This window comes from Acipenser ruthenus, unplaced genomic scaffold, assembly GCF_902713425.1.
Source record: "Acipenser ruthenus unplaced genomic scaffold, fAciRut3.2 maternal haplotype, whole genome shotgun sequence".
Classification (NCBI taxonomy): domain Eukaryota; kingdom Metazoa; phylum Chordata; class Actinopteri; order Acipenseriformes; family Acipenseridae; genus Acipenser; species Acipenser ruthenus.
Window position 1 is genome coordinate 5,340 of NW_026708657.1, and position 19,661 is coordinate 25,000.

The 19,661-nt window shown below is 44.6% G+C and overlaps 2 protein-coding genes across 5 annotated transcripts in view; both read left to right on the plus strand.

The window, feature by feature from the left end:
- Window positions 1-454: 454 nt before the first annotated feature.
- On the plus strand, window positions 455-17,012 carry LOC131735013 (G-protein coupled receptor 161-like). 3 transcript variants are annotated; one of them, XM_059021509.1, is made up of 7 exons: window positions 455-570; window positions 5,596-5,787; window positions 8,630-8,825; window positions 10,610-10,760; window positions 12,747-12,920; window positions 13,045-13,135; window positions 16,274-17,012. In XM_059021509.1, exons 2-7 carry the CDS (start codon window positions 5,614-5,616, stop codon window positions 16,487-16,489), a joined length of 1,002 nt encoding a protein of 333 aa, XP_058877492.1. In that variant the 5' UTR covers window positions 455-570; window positions 5,596-5,613; the 3' UTR covers window positions 16,490-17,012. The 3 variants fall into 3 exon arrangements, with proteins under 3 accessions (XP_058877492.1, XP_058877494.1, XP_058877493.1); XM_059021510.1 differs by lacking the exon at window positions 455-570 and adding an exon at window positions 1,422-1,528; XM_059021511.1 differs by lacking the exon at window positions 13,045-13,135 and having other exon boundaries at window positions 16,274-16,323.
- Window positions 17,013-19,380: 2,368 nt separating this feature from the next.
- The window catches only part of LOC117970772 (V-type proton ATPase 116 kDa subunit a 3-like), a 10,487-nt gene continuing 10,206 nt past the window's right edge, over window positions 19,381-19,661 (plus strand). The window contains exon 1 of one of the 2 annotated variants that reach the window (XM_059021508.1): window positions 19,381-19,661. This exon is cut by the window's right edge and continues 47 nt beyond it. The gene's annotated coding sequence lies outside the window, so the exon portion shown is untranslated. The other variant, XM_059021506.1, reaches the window with a different exon arrangement.

Sequence of the window (19,661 nt, forward strand, 5' to 3'; positions counted from 1 at the left end):
AGAGTTTAGTTTCATTAAAGCTGCAGACAGACAGACAGACACACAGACAGACAGACAGACAGACAGACAGACAGAGCCCCACAATCCTGTTCAGTTTGACGCTACAATATAATTAGGGCTCCACTTTTCGGGTTTTATTTTCCATCTCTCTCCCTCCCTTTAAACCTTAATTAATAGCTGTTAAGCCTTCACTGGATACCAGATTGATTAAATTAGCGACGCGCTGGTAGAAACTAACGCAGTGGGAATTAAGAAGCTGAACGAGGCGATAAGAGTCGGGAACGAAACGCAGGTTCGAATAGAATCAGGTTACATCATTAAGGCGCGTCGTTTGGGATATGATATGATATGAAATATGATAACTGATCATTAGGGTTTGATTAAGAGAGCTAATTGGCTCATGTTTAAAAGTGACGTCACGTAATCAAAAAAACAAAACTCGAAGCCCCGCATGTGACGCTGCTCGGCCCGTCCTGTCCGACTTGATAAAAAGGATTGTTTGTTTATGTTCAGCCGACTCTAACGAAGCACCTCATTAAGCCGATCAGTGCCGCTGCCGAGCTCAGCGAGGTAATTGGCGGATGATAATTGTTTGTTTTTTCCTGTGGAGAGCGTCGAGTTAATTACTGTAAACTACACAGCGAGTTAACACCCGCGAGATTTGAAACGGACAAGGCAAAAACAATATATATATAGTGTGTGTTCATTTTTTTAAAAGTGTACACTTTCTCGGTAATTTTGCAGTGTGAGTCGCACACACAGACCCACGCACGAAGACACGCACACTGAGACTCAGACATACACACTGAGACAGACACACACTGAGACAGACACACACACACTGAGACAGACACGCTGAGACACACACACACTGAGACAGACACGCTGAGACACACACACACTGAGACAGGCACACACACTGAGACAGACACGCTGAGACACACACACATTGAGACAGACACGCTGAGACACACACACACTGAGACAGACACAGCGCTGAGACAGACACAGCGCTGAGACACACACACACAGACACTGAGACACACACACACACACAAACACTGAGACATACACGCTCACACGCACACACACACAAACACTGAGACACACACGCTCACACGCACACACACACAAACACTGAGACACACACGCTCACACGCACACACACACAAACACTGAGACACACACGCTCACACGCACACACACACAAACACTGAGACACACACGCTCACACGCACACACACACAAACACTGAGACACACACGCTCACACGCACACACACACAAACACTGAGACACACACGCTCACACGCACACACACACAAACACTGAGACACACACGCTCACACACACACACAGACACACACACACACTCACTCACACACACACACAGACACACACACACACTCACTCACACACACTCACACACACACTGAGACACACACGCTCACACACACACACACACACACTCACAGTGTTTAGTTTCTAAGGATATGGTTTCATGGAATATGATCAGAGTGCGACAACAAGTAAGCAACGCGATCAGCAGGAACGCTTCTTCTTTTAATTCTGTATTATGTTTATCTGATTTATTATTTAGTTCTATTTAATTGAATTTCGTTTATATTTACTTTTATTTTAACATAGAGAGAGAGAGAGAGAGGGGAGAGAGAGGAGAGAGAGAGAGAGGAGAGAGAGAGAGAGAGAGAGAGAGGGGAGAGAGAGGAGAGAGAGAGAGGGAGAGAGGAGAGAGAGAGAGAGAGAGAGAGAGAGAGAGAGGAGAGAGAGAGAGAGAGAGAGAGAGAGAGGAGAGAGAAAGAGTCCCCTCAGCCAGCTGGTCCTGAAGCTCACTCAGCTGAGCAACACTGACATCAGTCAGCTTCAGGACAGCACTGCAAAAACAATTCCAATTAGTGTAAACCAAATTATAAAACACCTGAAACACTCCTATCTGGACCATTGGGATACAAATACTAAAACACAAAACAAACTAGAGTGCTATCGGACCCTAAATAGAAATTACACCCTGGCAGAATACCTGGTAACTGTCAGAAACACAAAGCAGAGGCAGATCCTGACCAAATACCGGCTCAGTGACCACAACCTGGCCATTGAAAAAGGCCGACAGAGGCAAACCTGGCTGGCCAGGGAGAACAGGCACTGTGGTCACTGTGAGACAGGAGAGGTTGAGACAGAGATTCACTTCCTGACACACTGTGAAAAATATAAAAACATAAGGGACATTTTCTTCCCCAAATTCTGTGATTTAGTCCCAGAATTCCCAAAAATGTGTGATACCCAGAAGCTGTCAATCCTGCTGGGGGAAGACAAACACACAGCCAGACTGGCTGGTCAATACGTGGAGACCTGTCATAGCCTGAGGGACAGACCGTGAACACGTCACACTAGAGAGGGAAAAGAGAGAGGGAGGGAGAGAGGGATTCTGTTTAATATAGAAAGAGGGAGGGAGGGAGGGAGGGGGTATTGTATAATTATGGGAGGGGGGATTCTGTTTAATATAGAGGGGGGAAGGGGGTACTGTTTGATATAGAGGGGAAGGGAGGGATTCTGTTTACTGTATTAATATAGAAGGAGGAGGGATACTGTTAGTATTAAGAAAAATTCTTTGTCTGTATATTTGAGTTGGTTATGCCATGTATGTGCTTTGGCAACACAATTATTTTTATTGTCATGCCAATAAAGCCAATTTGAATTGAATTTGAATTGAGAGGGGAGAGAGAGGAGAGAGAGAGAGAGGAGAGAGAGAGAGAGAGAGAGAGAGAGAGAGAGAGAGAGAGGAGAGAGAGAGAGAGAGAGAGAGAGAGGAGAGAGAGAGAGAGAGAGAGAGGAGAGAGAGAGAGAGAGAGAGAGAGAGGAGAGAGAGAGAGAGATACAGTATATACGTTTTATTTGTATTTCATTTCACACAGGTTTTATTTGTAATTATTATTATTATTATTATTATTATTATTATTATTATTATTATTATTATATTATTTTATTTTTTATAGCGCAGTTCAAAAGTAATTGAAAACAGAAATCTCCCTGTTTTAATAACTCGCTACAGCATGCTTGCATACAGAGTTGTTAGCTGCTTTCAAATTCTGCATACTGTGTTATTTTTCATATATATATATATATATATAACTTCTTAGATTTTTATTTCCTTCTTTCTTTAAATTTAATTTATTTTTAGTTGTAACTGTTAATATATGTATTGTATTGTCCTTTACAATGCTTCCCTATGCTTTACCAGACCTCTCTGTGCTTTACAATGCTTCCCTATGCTTTACCAGACCTCTCTGTGCTTTACAATGCTTCCCTATGCTTTACCAGACCTCTCTGTGCTTTACAATGCTTCCCTATGCTTCACCGCACCTCTCTGTGCTTTACAATGCTTCCCTATGCTTTACCAGACCTCTCTGTGCTCTACAATGCTTCCCTATGCTTTACCAGACCTCTCTGTGCTTTACAATGCTTCCCTATGCTTTACCAGACCTCTCTGTGCTCTACAATGCTTCCCTGTGCTTTACCAGACCTCTCTGTCCTTTACAATGCTTCCCTATGCTTTACCACACCTCTCTGTGCTTTACAATGCTTCCCTATGCTTTACCACACCTCTCTGTGCTCTACAATGCTTCCCTATGCTTTACCACACCTCTCTGTGCTTTACAATGCTTCCCTATGCTTTACCAGACCTCTCTGTGCTTTACAATGCTTCCCTATGCTTTACCACACCTCTCTGTGCTCTACAATGCTTCCCTATGCTTTACCACACCTCTCTGTGCTTTACAATGCTTCCCTATGCTTTACCAGACCTCTCTGTGCTTTACAATGCTTCCCTATGCTTTACCACACCTCTCTGTGCTTTACAATGCTTCCCTATGCTTTACCAGACCTCTCTGTGCTTTACAATGCTTCCCTATGCTTTACCAGACCTCTCTGTGCTTTACAATGCTTCCCTATGCTTTACCACACCTCTCTGTGCTTTACAATGCTTCCCTATGTTTTACCAGACCTCTCTGTGCTTTACAATGCTTCCCTATGCTTTACCACACCTCTCTGTGCTTTACAATGCTTCCCTATGCTTTACCAGACCTCTCTGTGCTTTACAATGCTTCCCTATGCTTTACCACACCTCTCTGTGCTTTACAATGCTTCCCTATGCTTTACCAGACCTCTCTGTGCTTTACAATGCTTCCCTATGCTTTACCACACCTCTCTGTGCTTTACAATGCTTCCCTATGCTTTACTAGACCTCTCTGTGCTTTACAATGCTTCCCTATGCTTTACCAGACCTCTCTGTGCTTTACAATGCTTCCCTATGCTTTACCAGACCTCTCTGTGCTTTACAATGCTTCCCTATGCTTTACCACACCTCTCTGTGCTTTACAATGCTTCCCTATGCTTTACCAGACATCTCTGTGCTTTACAATGCTTCCCTATGCTTTACCACACCTCTCTGTGCTTTACAATGCTTCCCTATGCTTTACCACACCTCTCTGTGCTTTACAATGCTTCCCTATGCTTTACCAGACCTCTCTGTGCTTTACAATGCTTCCCTATGCTTTACCAGACTTCTCTATGCTTTACAATGCTTCCCTATGCTTTACCAGACCTCTCTGTGCTTTACAATGCTTCCCTATGCTTTACCAGACCTCTCTGTGCTTTACAATGCTTCCCTATGCTTTACCAGACCTCTCTGTGCTTTACAATGCTTCCCTATGCTTTACCAGACTTCTCTGTGCTTTACAATGCTTCCCTATGCTTTACCAGACCTCTCTGTGCTTTACAATGCTTCCCTATGCTTTACCACACCTCTCTGTGCTTTACAATGCTTCCCTATGCTTTACCAGACCTCTCTGTGCTTTACAATGCTTCCCTATGCTTTACCACACCTCTCTGTGCTTTACAATGCTTCCCTATGCTTTACCAAACCTCTCTGTGCTTTACAATGCTTCACTATGCTTTACCAGACCTCTCTGTGCTTTACAATGCTTCCCTATGCTTTACCAGACCTCTCTGTGCTTTACAATGCTTCCCTATGCTTTACCACACCTCTCTGTGCTTTACAATGCTTCCCTATGCTTTACCAGACCTCTCTGTGCTTTACAATGCTTCCCTATGCTTTACCACACCTCTCTGTGCTTTACAATGCTTCCCTATGCTTTACCACACCTCTCTGTGCTTTACAATGCTTCCCTATGCTTTACCACACCTCTCTGTGCTTTACAATGCTTCCCTATGCTTTACCACACCTCTCTGTGCTTTACAATGCTTCCCTATGCTTTACCAGACCTCTCTGTGCTTTACAATGCTTCCCTATGCTTTACCAGACCTCTCTGTGCTTTACAATGCTTCCCTATGCTTTACCACACCTCTCTGTGCTTTACAATGCTTCCCTATGCTTTACCAGACCTCTCTGTGCTTTACAATGCTTCCCTATGCTTTACCAGACCTCTCTGTGCTTTACAATGCTTCCCTATGCTTTACCACACCTCTCTGTGCTTTACAATGCTTCCCTATGCTTTACCATTCTTTATTACACTTTGCTATGCTATATATATATATATGTAGTTATCTTTTTATCACACAGTAAAGGCGCTATACAGAGATGTCGCTCCCTCTTTACCCCGCCCACTCTGACCTCACAGCGAACCTGTCGCAGAACACGACCTCAGAGCCGACCGGGGTCGGAGTTCAGAGGTCGATCCTGGCCCCCGTGCTCTTCCTGGAAACGGCTGTGGGGGTTTCTGGGAACATCCTGGTCATTGTGACCAAGATCAAGGTAGGAAGTGCGAGACGGCCTGAAAGCAGCTCAGGGTGCATTCTGGGTAGTGTAGTCCTGCTGTGAAAGGTACCTGAGAGAGATACCATGTACCCGATTGCATTGAGATGTGCGGGGCAAAGTCTGAACTGTCCCAGACTGCCCCTGTGTACCTGGAGGCACAGGGCGACCCCACCCAGTCCAAGTTACATTGCAGGGCTGGTAATCAGACTCCTGTTCCACAGCAGTGTGATCCAGTCCAGGTTTTACTACCAGCTTGATCAGCCCCAGTGTGTCTTGCTAACAAGCTCAGGTGTGTCTTATTATTAAACTCCCAGTGAAACCAGGACTGGATCACACTGCTGTACAATTCCAGTCCAGTCCAGTCTAGTGATATTAAACTGCAGTTACAATGTAATTCCAGTCCAGTCTAGTCTAGTGATATTAAACTGCAGTTACAATGTAATTCCAGTCCAGTCTAGTGATATTAAACTGCAGTTACAATGTAATTCCAGTCCAGTCTAGTGATATTAAACTGCAGTTACAATGTAATTCCAGTCCAGTCTAGTGATATTAAACTGCAGTTACAATGTAATTCCAGTCTAGTCTAGTGATATTAAACTGCAGTTACAATGTAATTCCAGTCCAGTCTAGTGATATTAAACTGCAGTTACAATGTAATTCCAGTCCAGTCTAGTCTAGTGATATTAAACTGCAGTTACAATGTAATTCCAGTCCAGTCTAGTGATATTAAACTGCAGTTACAATGTAATTCCAGTCCAGTCTAGTGATATTAAACTGCAGTTACAATGTAATTCCAGTCCAGTCCAGTCTAGTGATATTAAACTGCAGTTACAATGTAATTCCAGTCCAGTCTAGTGATATTAAACTGCAGTTACAATGTAATTCCAGTCCAGTCTAGTCTAGAGATATTAAACTGCAGTTACAATGTAATTCCAGTCCAGTCTAGTGATATTAAACTGCAGTTACAATGTAATTCCAGTCCAGTCTAGTGATATTAAACTGCAGTTACAATGTAATTCCAGTCCAGTCTAGTGATATTAAACTGCAGTTACAATGTAATTCCAGTCTAGTCTAGTGATATTAAACTGCAGTTACAATGTAATTCCAGTCCAGTCCAGTCTAGTGATATTAAACTGCAGTTACAATGTAATTCCAGTCCAGTCTAGTCTAGTGATATTAAACTGCAGTTACAATGTAATTCCAGTCCAGTCTAGTGATATTAAACTGCAGTTACAATGTAATTCCAGTCCAGTCTAGTCTAGTGATATTAAACTGCAGTTACAATGTAATTCCAGTTCAGTCTAGTGATATTAAACTGCAGTTACAATGTAATTCCAGTCCAGTCTAGTGATATTAAACTGCAGTTACAATGTAATTCCAGTCCAGTCTAGTGATATTAAACTGCAGTTACAATGTAATTCCAGTCCAGTCTAGTGATATTAAACTGCAGTTACAATGTAATTCCAGTCCAGTCCAGTCTAGTGATATTAAACTGCAGTTACAATGTAATTCCAGTCCAGTCCAGTCTAGTGATATTAAACTGCAGTTACAATGTAATTCCAGTCCAGTCTAGTCTAGTGATATTAAACTGCAGTTACAATGTAATTCCAGTCCAGTCTAGTGATATTAAACTGCAGTTACAATGTAATTCCAGTCCAGTCTAGTCTAGTGATATTAAACTGCAGTTACAATGTAATTCCAGTTCAGTCTAGTGATATTAAACTGCAGTTACAATGTAATTCCAGTCCAGTCTAGTGATATTAAACTGCAGTTACAATGTAATTCCAGTCCAGTCTAGTGATATTAAACTGCAGTTACAATGTAATTCCAGTCCAGTCTAGTGATATTAAACTGCAGTTACAATGTAATTCCAGTCCAGTCCAGTCTAGTGATATTAAACTGCAGTTACAATGTAATTCCAGTCCAGTCTAGTGATATTAAACTGCAGTTACAATGTAATTCCAGTCCAGTCTAGTGATATTAAACTGCAGTTACAATGTAATTCCAGTCCAGTCTAGTGATATTAAACTGCAGTTACAATGTAATTCCAGTCCAGTCTAGTGATATTAAACTGCAGTTACAATGTAATTCCAGTCCAGTCTAGTGATATTAAACTGCAGTTACAATGTAATTCCAGTCCAGTCTAGTGATATTAAACTGCAGTTACAATGTAATTCCAGTCCAGTCCAGTCTAGTGATATTAAACTGCAGTTACAATGTAATTCCAGTCCAGTCTAGTCTAGTGATATTAAACTGCAGTTACAATGTAATTCCAGTCCAGTCTAGTCTAGTGATATTAAACTGCAGTTACAATGTAATTCCAGTCCAGTCCAGTCTAGTGATATTAAACTGCAGTTACAATGTAATTCCAGTCCAGTCTAGTGATATTAAACTGCAGTTACAATGTAATTCCAGTCCAGTCTAGTGATATTAAACTGCAGTTACAATGTAATTCCAGTCCAGTCCAGTCTAGTGATATTAAACTGCAGTTACAATGTAATTCCAGTCCAGTCTAGTCTAGTGATATTAAACTGCAGTTACAATGTAATTCCAGTCCAGTCTAGTGATATTAAACTGCAGTTACAATGTAATTCCAGTCCAGTCTAGTGATATTAAACTGCAGTTACAATGTAATTCCAGTCCAGTCCAGTCTAGTGATATTAAACTGCAGTTACAATGTAATTCCAGTCCAGTCTAGTCTAGTGATATTAAACTGCAGTTACAATGTAATTCCAGTCCAGTCCAGTCTAGTGATATTAAACTGCAGTTACAATGTAATTCCAGTCCAGTCTAGTGATATTAAACTGCAGTCTTTTCTCTCTGCTGTTTTTTCCTACAGAACTCGAAGCTGGTTCGCTCCAACTTTGGGATCCTCATGTTCAATCTCTCTGTGTCAGATCTGGGCTGCAGTCTGGTTATAATGGTCAGCACACTGGTCTCTGTACTGGCCGGGAGCTGGGTACTGGGAGCTGTGGTGTGCGACCTGGTGTGTCTGCTGAACTACACCTTCATTATCGTCTCAATGGGAACACTGGGTGAGCGTTGATCCCAGTACGAACACAACCATCAAGGAACAGCATTTACCATAGTGCTTTACCACACCTCTCTGTGCTTTACAATGCTTCCCTATGCTTTACCACACCTCTCTGTGCTTTACAATGCTTCCCTATGCTTTACCAGACCTCTCTGTGCTTTACAATGCTTCCCTATGCTTTACCAGAACTCTCTGTGCTTTACAATGCTTCCCTATGCTTTACCAGACCTCTCTGTGCTTTACAATGCTTCCCTATGCTTTACCAGACCTCTCTGTGCTTTACAATGCTTCCCTATGCTTTACCAGACCTCTCTGTGCTTTACAATGCTTCCCTATGCTTTACCACACCTCTCTGTGCTTTACAATGCTTCCCTATGCTTTACCACACCTCTCTGTGCTTTACAATGCTTCCCTATGCTTTACCAGACCTCTCTGTACTTTACAATGCTTCCCTATGCTTTACCAGACCTCTCTGTGCTTTACAATGCTTCCCTATGCTTTACCACACCTCTCTGTGCTTTACAATGCTTCCCTATGCTTTACCACACCTCTCTGTGCTTTACAATGCTTCCCTATGCTTTACCAGACCTCTCTGTGCTTTACAATGCTTCCCTATGCTTTACCACACCTCTCTGTGCTTTACAATGCTTCCCTATGCTTTACCAGACCTCTCTGTGCTTTACAATGCTTCCCTATGCTTTACCAGACCTCTCTGTGCTTTACAATGCTTCCCTATGCTTTACCACACCTCTCTGTGCTTTACAATGCTTCCCTATGCTTTACCACACCTCTCTGTGCTTTACAATGCTTCCCTATGCTTTACCAGACCTCTCTGTACTTTACAATGCTTCCCTATGCTTTACCAGACCTCTCTGTGCTTTACAATGCTTCCCTATGCTTTACCACACCTCTCTGTGCTTTACAATGCTTCCCTATGCTTTACCACACCTCTCTGTGCTTTACAATGCTTCCCTATGCTTTACCAGACCTCTCTGTGCTTTACAATGCTTCCCTATGCTTTACCACACCTCTCTGTGCTTTACAATGCTTCCCTATGCTTTACCAGACCTCTCTGTGCTTTACAATGCTTCCCTATGCTTTACCAGACCTCTCTGTGCTTTACAATGCTTCCCTATGCTTCACCACACCTCTCTGTGCTTTACAATGCTTCCCTATGCTTTACCACACCTCTCTGTGCTTTACAATGCTTCCCTATGCTTCATCAGACCTCTCTGTGCTTCATTAGACTTTGCTGTGCTGTTACTATGGTAATGTTTTTGTCACACCTGCCCATACCAAAGTGTCTCTCTCTCTCTCCTCTCTCTCTCTCTCTCTCATCTCTCTCTCTTCTCCCTCTCTCTCCCTCTCCTCTCTCTTTCCCTCCTCTCTCTCCCCCTCTCTCTTTCCCTCTTCTCTCTCTCTCCCCCTCTCTCTCTTTCTTTCCCTCCTCTCTCCCTCCTCTCTCTCTCCCTCTCTCTCTCTTTCCCCCTCTCCTCCTCTCTCCCCCCTCTCTCCTCTCTCTGTCTCCCCCCCCTCTCTCTCTCTGTGTTCAGGATGCAGTGCAGTGTGTGTGTATTGATGCCTCCTCCTCCTCCTCTCCCCCTCTCTCTCTTTCTTTCCCTCCTCTCTCCCTCCTCTCTCTCTCTCCCTCTCTCTTTCTTTCCCTCCTCTCTCCCCCCTCTCTCCTCTCTCTGTCTCCCCCCCTCTCTCTCTCTGTGTTCAGGATGCAGTGCAGTGTGTGTGTATTGATGCCTCCTCCTCCTCTCTCCCCCCCCTCTCTCTCAGGTGCTATCTCTCTGGACCGGTTCGTTGCCGTGGTGTTCGCCGTGAGGTACAGGACTCTGTTTCCGCGCAGCGTGGCTGTCCTGGCCTGCGTGTCCACGTGGATCTCAGGGCTCGTCTTCGGCAGCGTGCCAGTCATTCTGCGCTGGGTCAGGTATGGTCAGCTGTGTGGAGTAGTGGTGAGGGCTCTGGACTCTTGACCGGAGGGTCGTGGGTTCAATCCCAGGTGGGGGACACTGCTGCTGTACCCTTGAGCAAGGTACTTTACCTAGATTGCTCCAGTAAAAACACAACTGTATAAATGGGGAATTGTATGTAAAAATAATGTGATATCTTGTAACAATTGTAAGTCGCCCTGGATAAGGGCGTCTGCTAAGAAATTAATAATAATAATAATAATAATAATAATAATAATAATAATAATAATAATAATAATATGGAAGTAAATCAATCATAAATATATATACAGATAGTGAACAAAAAGCACAAACACCACGGGCTTCCACACAGGCGTGGCTCATGCCTTAATTAACCAAATAACATCCCAGCATGCTTAGGGGCAGGCATAAAAATGCTGGACAGGTCTGGTTGCCTTTAATCATGGCTAGCATGGCTGCAAGAGGAGACCCCAGTGATTTTGAAAGAGGGGTGATCGTTGGGGCGCGTTTGGCAGGAGCTTCAGTGACCAAGACAGCTCAACTTGCTGATGTTTCACGAGCAACGCTGTCTAAGGTATGGCATGGAACTCCGAGGGAATGACATCATCAGCAAAGGACAACTGCGGGTTGAAACACATACTCCAGGATCGTATGCAGACAGGCTAAAAGAATTGAATCTGTTCAGTCTTGAACAAAGAAGACTACGCGGCGATCTGATTCAAACATTCAAAATCCTAAAAGGTATAGACAATGTCGACCCAGGGGACCTGAAAAAAGAAACAAGGACCAGGGGAATGGAGATTAGATAAAGGGGCATTCAGAACAGAAAATAGGAGGCACTTTTTTTACACAGAGAATTGTGAGGGTCTGGAACCAACTCCCCAGTAATGTTGTTGAAGCTGACACCCTGGGATCCTTCAAGAAGCTGCTTGATGAGATTCTGGGATCAATAAGCTACTAACAACCAAACGAGCAAGATGGGCTGAATGGCCTCCTCTCGTTTGGAAACTTTCTTATGATCTTAAGTGCAAGGCAAAACAGACGAGCAACTGCAGATCAGTTCACTGCAAATTTCACCCCTGGGAGCGAACAGCCAGTTTCATCAAAAACGGTCCGCCCAGAACTCCACAGAGAGGGATAGCATAGAGGCCCAACATCCTGTTACGCAGCGGTGTGGAGCAGTGGTCAGGGCTCTGGACTCTTGACCGGAGGGTCGTGGGTTCAATCCCAGGTGGGGGACGCTGCTGCTGTACCCTTGAACAAGGTACTTTACCTAGATTGCTCCAGTAAAAACCCAACTGTATAAATGGGGAATTGTATGTAAAAATAATGTGATATCTTGTAACAATTGTAAGTCGCCCTGGATGAGGGCGTCTGCTAAGAAATTAATAATAATAATAATAATAATAATAATAATAATAATAATAATAATAATAATAATAATAATAATAATAATAATAAATATTGCAGAAGGAGCAGTCGATGTCAGGTTTGATTTGTTTTAGGTTGTATTTAACTGGGTAACATTTATGGATAATCCTGTATGATCTCTTTAACCTTGCTGGTCAATAAGGATTTATTACAAAGTGTCCAGGAGTCTTCCTAGTTAACACCTACAGAAATGCTATTCCAGTATGCAACAGCAGAGATATTGTCACTTTGAATAAGAGCCCTGGTCCCCTTATTGTTGTTATTATTTATTTATTTCTTAGCTGACGCCCTTATCCAGGGCGACTTACAATTGTTACAAGATATCACATTATTTTTTACATACAATTACCCATTTATACAGTTGGGTTTTTACTGGAGCAATCTAGGTAAAGTACCTTGCTCAAGGGTACACCAGCAGTGTCCCCCATCTGGGATTGAACCCACAACCCTCCGGTCAAGAGTCCAGAGCCCTAACCACTACTCCACACTGAGTTGAATGAAGTGATTTTAATGCCTGTGTGATTGCTTTGCCGTGTGTCGTGTCTCCTCAGTTATGACGGCTCAGAGCTGGTCTGCACTATTCGCTGGAATGAGGATTTCTGTCGTGTTGTGATCTACACTCTGTGTGCCTTCGCTGTGTGCTTCCTCACCCCCATCGTCATCATCGCCTCCTCCTACAGCCTCATGTACCGAGCGTACCGACGCGCTGCCTCCAAATCCAACAGGTACCTGTGTGTGTGTGTGTGTGTGTGTGTCACTGTGTGTGTGTGTGTGTCACTGTGTGTCTATCCCTCCCTCTGCTCTCTCCCCCTCATTCTCTCTCTCTCTCTCTCTCTCTCTCTCTCACAGAAAGAATTCCTCCTCTCCCAGACTGGCTGAGATGATCATAGTCCTGGTCCTGTCCTACCTCTTCTGCTACTCCCCATTCGCAGTCACCAAGGTAAACCCTAACCCCTAACCCCTAACCCCTAACCCCAACCCCAACCCTAACCCTAACCCCAAACCCAACCCCAAACCCAACCCCAAACACTAAACCCCAACGCCAACCCCAACCCCTAACCCCAACCCCAACCCCAACCCTAACCCTAACCCTAACCCTAACCCTAACCCCAAACCCAACCCCAAACACTAAACCCCAATCCCAACCCCAACCCCAAACAGAACCCCCAACCCCAACCCCAACCCTAACCTTAACCCTAACCCCAAACCCAACCCCAACCCCAACCCCAAACTCTAAACCCCAACGCCAACCCCAACCCCTAACCCTAACCCTAACCCTAACCCCAAACCCAACCCCAAACTCTAAACCCCAATCCCAACCCCAACCCCAAACAGAACCCCAACCCCAACCCCAACCCTAACCTTAACCCTAACCCCAAACCCAACCCCAACCCCAACCCCAAACTCTAAACCCCAATCCCAACCCCAAACAGAACCCTAACCCCAACCCCAACCCCAAACTCTAAACCCCAATCCCAACCCCAACCCCAAACAGAACCCCAACCCCAACCCCAACCCCAAACTCTAAACCCCAATCCCAACCCCAACCCCAAACAGAACCCCAACCCCTAACCCCTAACTCTAAACCCCAATCCCAACCCCAACCCTAACCCTAACCCTAACCCTAACCCCAAACTCTAAACCCCAATCCCAACCCCAACCCCAAACAGAACCCCAAACCCAACCCCAACCCCATCCCCAAACTCTAAACCCCAATCCCAACCCCAACCCCAAACAGAACCCCAACCCCAACCCCAACCCTAACCTTAACCCTAACCCCAAACCCAACCCCAACCCCAACCCCAAACTCTAAACCCCAATCCCAACCCCAACCCCAAACAGAACCCTAACCCCAACCCCAACCCCAAACTCTAAACCCCAATCCCAACCCCAACCCCAAACAGAACCCCAACCCCAACCCCAACCCCAAACTCTAAACCCCAATCCCAACCCCAACCCCAAACAGAACCCCAACCCCTAACCCCTAACTCTAAACCCCAATCCCAACCCCAACCCTAACCCTAACCCTAACCCTAACCCCAAACTCTAAACCCCAATCCCAACCCCAACCCCAAACAGAACCCCAAACCCAACCCCAACCCCAACCCCAAACTCTAAACCCCAATCCCAACCCCAACCCCAAACAGAACCCCAACCCCAACCCCAACCCTAACCTTAACCCTAACCCCAAACCCAACCCCAACCCCAACCCCAAACTCTAAACCCCAACCCCTAACCCCATCCCCTAACCCCAACCCCAACCCTAACCCCTAACCCCAACCCCTAACCCCAACCCCTAACCCCTAACCCCTAACCCCTAACCCTAACCCCAAACCCAACCCCTAACCCCAAACCCAACCCCAACCCCAAACAGAACCCCAACCCCTAACCCCTAACTCTAAACCCCAATCCCAACCCCAACCCTAACCCTAACCCTAACCCTAACCCCAAACTCTAAACCCCAATCCCAACCCCAACCCCAAACAGAACCCCAAACCCAACCCCAACCCCAACCCCAAACTCTAAACCCCAATCCCAACCCCAACCCCAAACAGAACCCCAACCCCAACCCCAACCCTAACCTTAACCCTAACCCCAAACCCAACCCCAACCCCAACCCCAAACTCTAAACCCCAATCCCAACCCCAACCCCAAACAGAACCCTAACCCCAACCCCAACCCCAAACTCTAAACCCCAATCCCAACCCCAACCCCAAACAGAACCCCAACCCCAACCCCAACCCCAAACTCTAAACCCCAATCCCAACCCCAACCCCAAACAGAACCCCAACCCCTAACCCCTAACTCTAAACCCCAATCCCAACCCCAACCCTAACCCTAACCCTAACCCTAACCCCAAACTCTAAACCCCAATCCCAACCCCAACCCTTCGCAGTCACCAAGGTAAACTCTATCTCTCCCAGCTGGTAATCAGACTCCTATTGCAAAGCAGTTTCACCCAGTCCAGGTTTCACTGCCAGCTTGAGTAAACTCTGGGACTTGAAATGGGAATTCTGAGCTTGTGACTTTAGGAAGATGACAGGGTTTCCCCTCTCTGAGGTGAGAACCGACCCCCATCGGGGCTCCAAGGCTGGGGAACAGGGGGAGCCCCAAAATGACGCAGCGTTGCTAATACAGATTTGACCTGGGGATCCCCTCTGGCTATCCCCTCTGGCTATCGGGGGGGGGGACTTTCCTCTCGGGAGAAGCGAGGCCAGCTTGGTGGGGGCTGAGGCTGGGACGTGAACGCAGGCAGACCGTAGCGGAGGTGGCACTGCGTTTCAGAGGAGGAGGAGAAGGGGAGGAAGGTGGAAAAGAAAGAAAAAACAGAGGGAGAATGAATATTTCAGCCAGGACTCTCTCACACACACTCTCTCCTCTCTCTCTCCTCTCTCTCCTCTCTCCTCTCTCCTCTCTCCTCTCTCTCTCTCACACACTCTCTCTCTCCTCTTTCCTTTCTCTTTCCTCTCTCCCGTTGCTGTATAATAAACAAAACTATGGAGATTGAAGCTCAGGGGGACTGTCTGAATCGTGTTTGGTGTTGCTGTATAATATATAAAACTATGCAGATTGAAACTCAGGGGGACTGTCTGAATCGTGTTTGGTGTTGCTGTATAATATATAAAACTATGCAGATTGAAACTCAGGGGGACTGTCTGAATCATGTTTGGTGTTGCTGTATAATATATAAAACTATGCAGATTGAAACTCAGGGGGACTGTCTGAATCGTGTTTGGTGTTGCTGTATAATATATAAAACTATGCAGATTGAAACTCAGGGGGACTGTCTGAATCGTGTTTGGTGTTGCTGTATAATATATAAAACTATGCAGATTGAAGCTCAGGGGGACTGTCTGAATCGTGTTTGGTGTTGCTGTATAATATATAAAACTATGCAGATTGAAACTCAGGGGGGCTGTCTGAATCGTGTTTGGTGTTGCTGTATAATATATAAAACTATGCAGATTGAAACTCAGGGGGGCTGTCTGAATCGTGTTTGGTGTTGCTGTATAATATATAAAACTATGCAGATTGAAACTCAGGGGGACTGTCTGAATCGTTCTGTGTTTTTTTTCAGGTTTTGAAGGTTGCGAAGCAGGATCTGAAGGCCGTCCCTGATTGGTTGAGCATGCTCGCGTCCCTCATGGCCTTTCTCAACTGTGGGATGAACCCTCTGATCTACCTGACCAATCCTGGCTTCCGGGAGGCGGTGCTTAAGATGTGCTGGACCAATGGGAGGCGGGAAATTCATTCCGTATGCAAAACGGTTTCAAAAGAGCAAAGACCAGCTTAGTTTGGGGGAAATAAAAAAACAACAACTATGTTTTATAATAAACTGTGGCTTCAGAATACACTGGATAATTTTTCTATACTGTTTTCCCCTTATCTTCCCACGAGGTTTGCTTTCATTCCCAGCGCTGCGTCTTCCTGTCACTCAAACACTGTGTTTATTATTATTTTGTTGCTCAGTCTGTGTTGCTTTGACTGTGAGTTCAGGAGCTGCTCTTCAGTTCTAGCTGCGCTGCCATAGTTATTGTATTGTGAATCAGTACAGCCCTGGCTAGGACTACAGCTCCCAGCATGCCTCTGCACCCGCGGCAATGGTGAGGGATGCTGGGAGCTGTAGTTCTTTAACTGCAATGTATTGTGCTGTGCTGTAGATCCAGCGCCACCTAGTGATCTGACACTTTGGATCAAGCTTGCTGGTAATACACTAGCTGTGCACTAGATGGCGCTCATTAATATAACGTTGGCTGATCTACATTACACACGTATGTGTATGCTGGGAAAGAATGCAAACCTCATGGGGAGATAAGGGGGAGGAGAGCGGAAAAAGCATTCGTAAAAAAATAAATAAAATAATGTAAGTATTTTAAGTGTTTTGTTTATTTGCAAATAAAAGAGTTTGCAAATCTTGGAGTGGATTTTGTTTTTATTTAATTCCCGTTATAGCAACTCTCTCGGTCTCTTCTGGTTTGGAGTTTCTGATCCAGTGAAGTTCTGGATGACGAAGGCATTAAAACGTTTCTCTGCTAACTTGACTTTCTCTCTCGGTCTCTTCTGGTTTGGAGTTTCTGATCCAGTGAAGTTCTGGATGACGAAGGCATTAAAACGTTTCTCTGCTAACTTGACTTTCTCTCTCAGTCTCTTCTGGTTTGGAGTTTCTGATCCAGTGAAGTTCTGGATGACGAAGGCATTAAAACGTTTCTCTGCTAACTTGACTTTCTCTCTCGGTCTCTTCTGGTTTGGAGTTTCTGATCCAGTGAAGTTCTGGATGATGAAGGCATTAAAACGTTTCTCTGCTAACATGACTTTCTCTCTCAGTCTCTTCTGGTTTGGAGTTTCTGATCCAGTGAAGTTCTGGATGACGAAGGCATTAAAACGTTTCTCTGCTAACTTGACTTTCTCTCTCGGTCTCTTCTGGTTTGGAGTTTCTGATCCAGTGAAGTTCTGGATGATGAAGGCATTAAAACGTTTCTCTGCTAACTTGACTTTCTCTCTCAGTCTCTTCTGGTTTGGAGTTTCTGATCCAGTGAAGTTCTGGATGACGAAGACATTGAAACGTTTCTCTGCTAACTTGACTTTCTCTCTCGGTCTCTTCTGGTTTGGAGTTTCTGATCCAGTGAAGTTCTGGATGACGAAGGCATTAAAACGTTTCTCTGCTAACTTGACTTTCTCTCTCGGTCTCTTCTGGTTTGGAGTTTCTGATCCAGTGAAGTTCTGGATGACGAAGGCATTAAAACGTTTCTCTGCTAACTTGACTTTCTCTCTCAGTCTCTTCTGGTTTGGAGTTTCTGATCCAGTGAAGTTCTGGATGATGAAGGCATTAAAACGTTTCTCTGCAAACTTGACTTTCTCTCTCGGTCTCTTCTGGTTTGGAGTTTCTGATCCAGTGAAGTTCTGGATGACGAAGGCATTAAAACGTTTCTCTGCTAACTTGACTTTCTCTCTCGGTCTCTTCTGGTTTGGAGTTTCTGATCCAGTGAAGTTCTGGATGATGAAGGCATTAAAACGTTTCTCTGCTAACTTGACTTTCTCTCTCAGTCTCTTCTGGTTTGGAGTTTCTGATCCAGTGAAGTTCTGGATGACGAAGGCATTAAAACGTTTCTCTGCTAACTTGACTTTCTCTCTCGGTCTCTTCTGGTTTGGAGTTTCTGATCCAGTGAAGTTCTGGATGATGAAGGCATTAAAACGTTTCTCTGCTAACTTGACTTTCTCTCTCAGTCTCTTCTGGTTTGGAGTTTCTGATCCAGTGAAGTTCTGGATGACGAAGGCATTGAAACGTTTCTCTGCTAACTTGACTTTCTCTCTCGGTCTCTTCTGGTTTGGAGTTTCTGATCCAGTGAAGTTCTGGATGACGAAGGTATTAAAACATTTTAAAATTCTGGATGTTCTTCCAGTAATAGCACTCCACTCAACGCACACCAGAGCCACACACTGCTGTTACTAATTTCCTCGTCATTTTATTCCAAGAACATGTTTTAAAGATTAATATTTTCTATGAGTCACGACAACAATAACATTTTTTTTAAGTCTTAGGTTTTTCAATAAGGAGAACCAGGCTGTCAGTGACATCATCCACCCCCCATCCCAGCAACATAAACCAGCCTGTCTGTCTGTCTGTCTGTCTGCAGCTTTAATGAAACTAAACTCTTTTCAGAATGTAGTAAACTAACACAGACCCCAAGAAGAAGGGATTATATTGTAGCGTCAAACTGAACAGGATTGTGGGGCTCTGTCTGTCTGTCTGTCTGTCTGTCTGCAGCTTTAATGAAACTAAACTCTTTTCAGAATGCAGTAAACTAACACAGACCCCAAGAAGAAGGGATTATATTGTAGCGTCAAACTGAACAGGATTGTGGGGCTCTGTCTGTCTGTCTGTCTGTCTGTCTGCAGCTTTAATGAAACTAAACTCTTTTCAGAATGTAGTAAACTAACACAGACCCCAAGAAGAAGGGATTATATTGTAGCGTCAAACTGAACAGGATTGTGGGGCTCTGTCTCTGTGTCCCAAAGACTTATGGGGGGACGGGGGGGACGGGGTATCTCACTAATTACAATTAGAAAACAACAGCAAAAACAGATAACAAAAAAAAAGCCAGGTGATCTTTAAATAAAATAAAATGAAAAAAAAACAAAAACAAAGACGCGGTCGCTTTAAGAACACAGAACGCGTGTGTTAGTTAGTTGCACGTGATTTTTTTTTTTGAGGAACAAAGTCACGTGATCGTTGCTCCACAGTGATTCCTGGAGCAGGAAATGAAACAGAGAAAATACCAGCATTTCGGATTCATGTTCCACATTTTAACACAGAGACACGCCAAACAGAACAAGCCGTCTTCTTTTCAGTCCTCCGAGTCTCTGAATTGATTTCTGCTTGAAAATAATCCGAAATCGTCTCTCCCGAGTCCGCAGTCTCTTCCGAGGAGTGAGAATAGAAGCGATACAAACAAACGGTTTAATTT

Coding starts and splice junctions, on each gene's coding strand:
- LOC131735013 (XM_059021509.1), top strand. CDS start 5,614: ATGTCGCTCCCTCTTTACCCCGCCCACTCTGACCTCACAGCGAACCTG. Junction 8,826..10,609: donor CGTCTCAATGGGAACACTGG/GTGAGCGTTGAT, acceptor CCTCTCTCTCAG/GTGCTATCTCTCTGGACCGG. Junction 13,136..16,273: donor CCCCATTCGCAGTCACCAAG/GTAAACCCTAAC, acceptor GTTTTTTTTCAG/GTTTTGAAGGTTGCGAAGCA.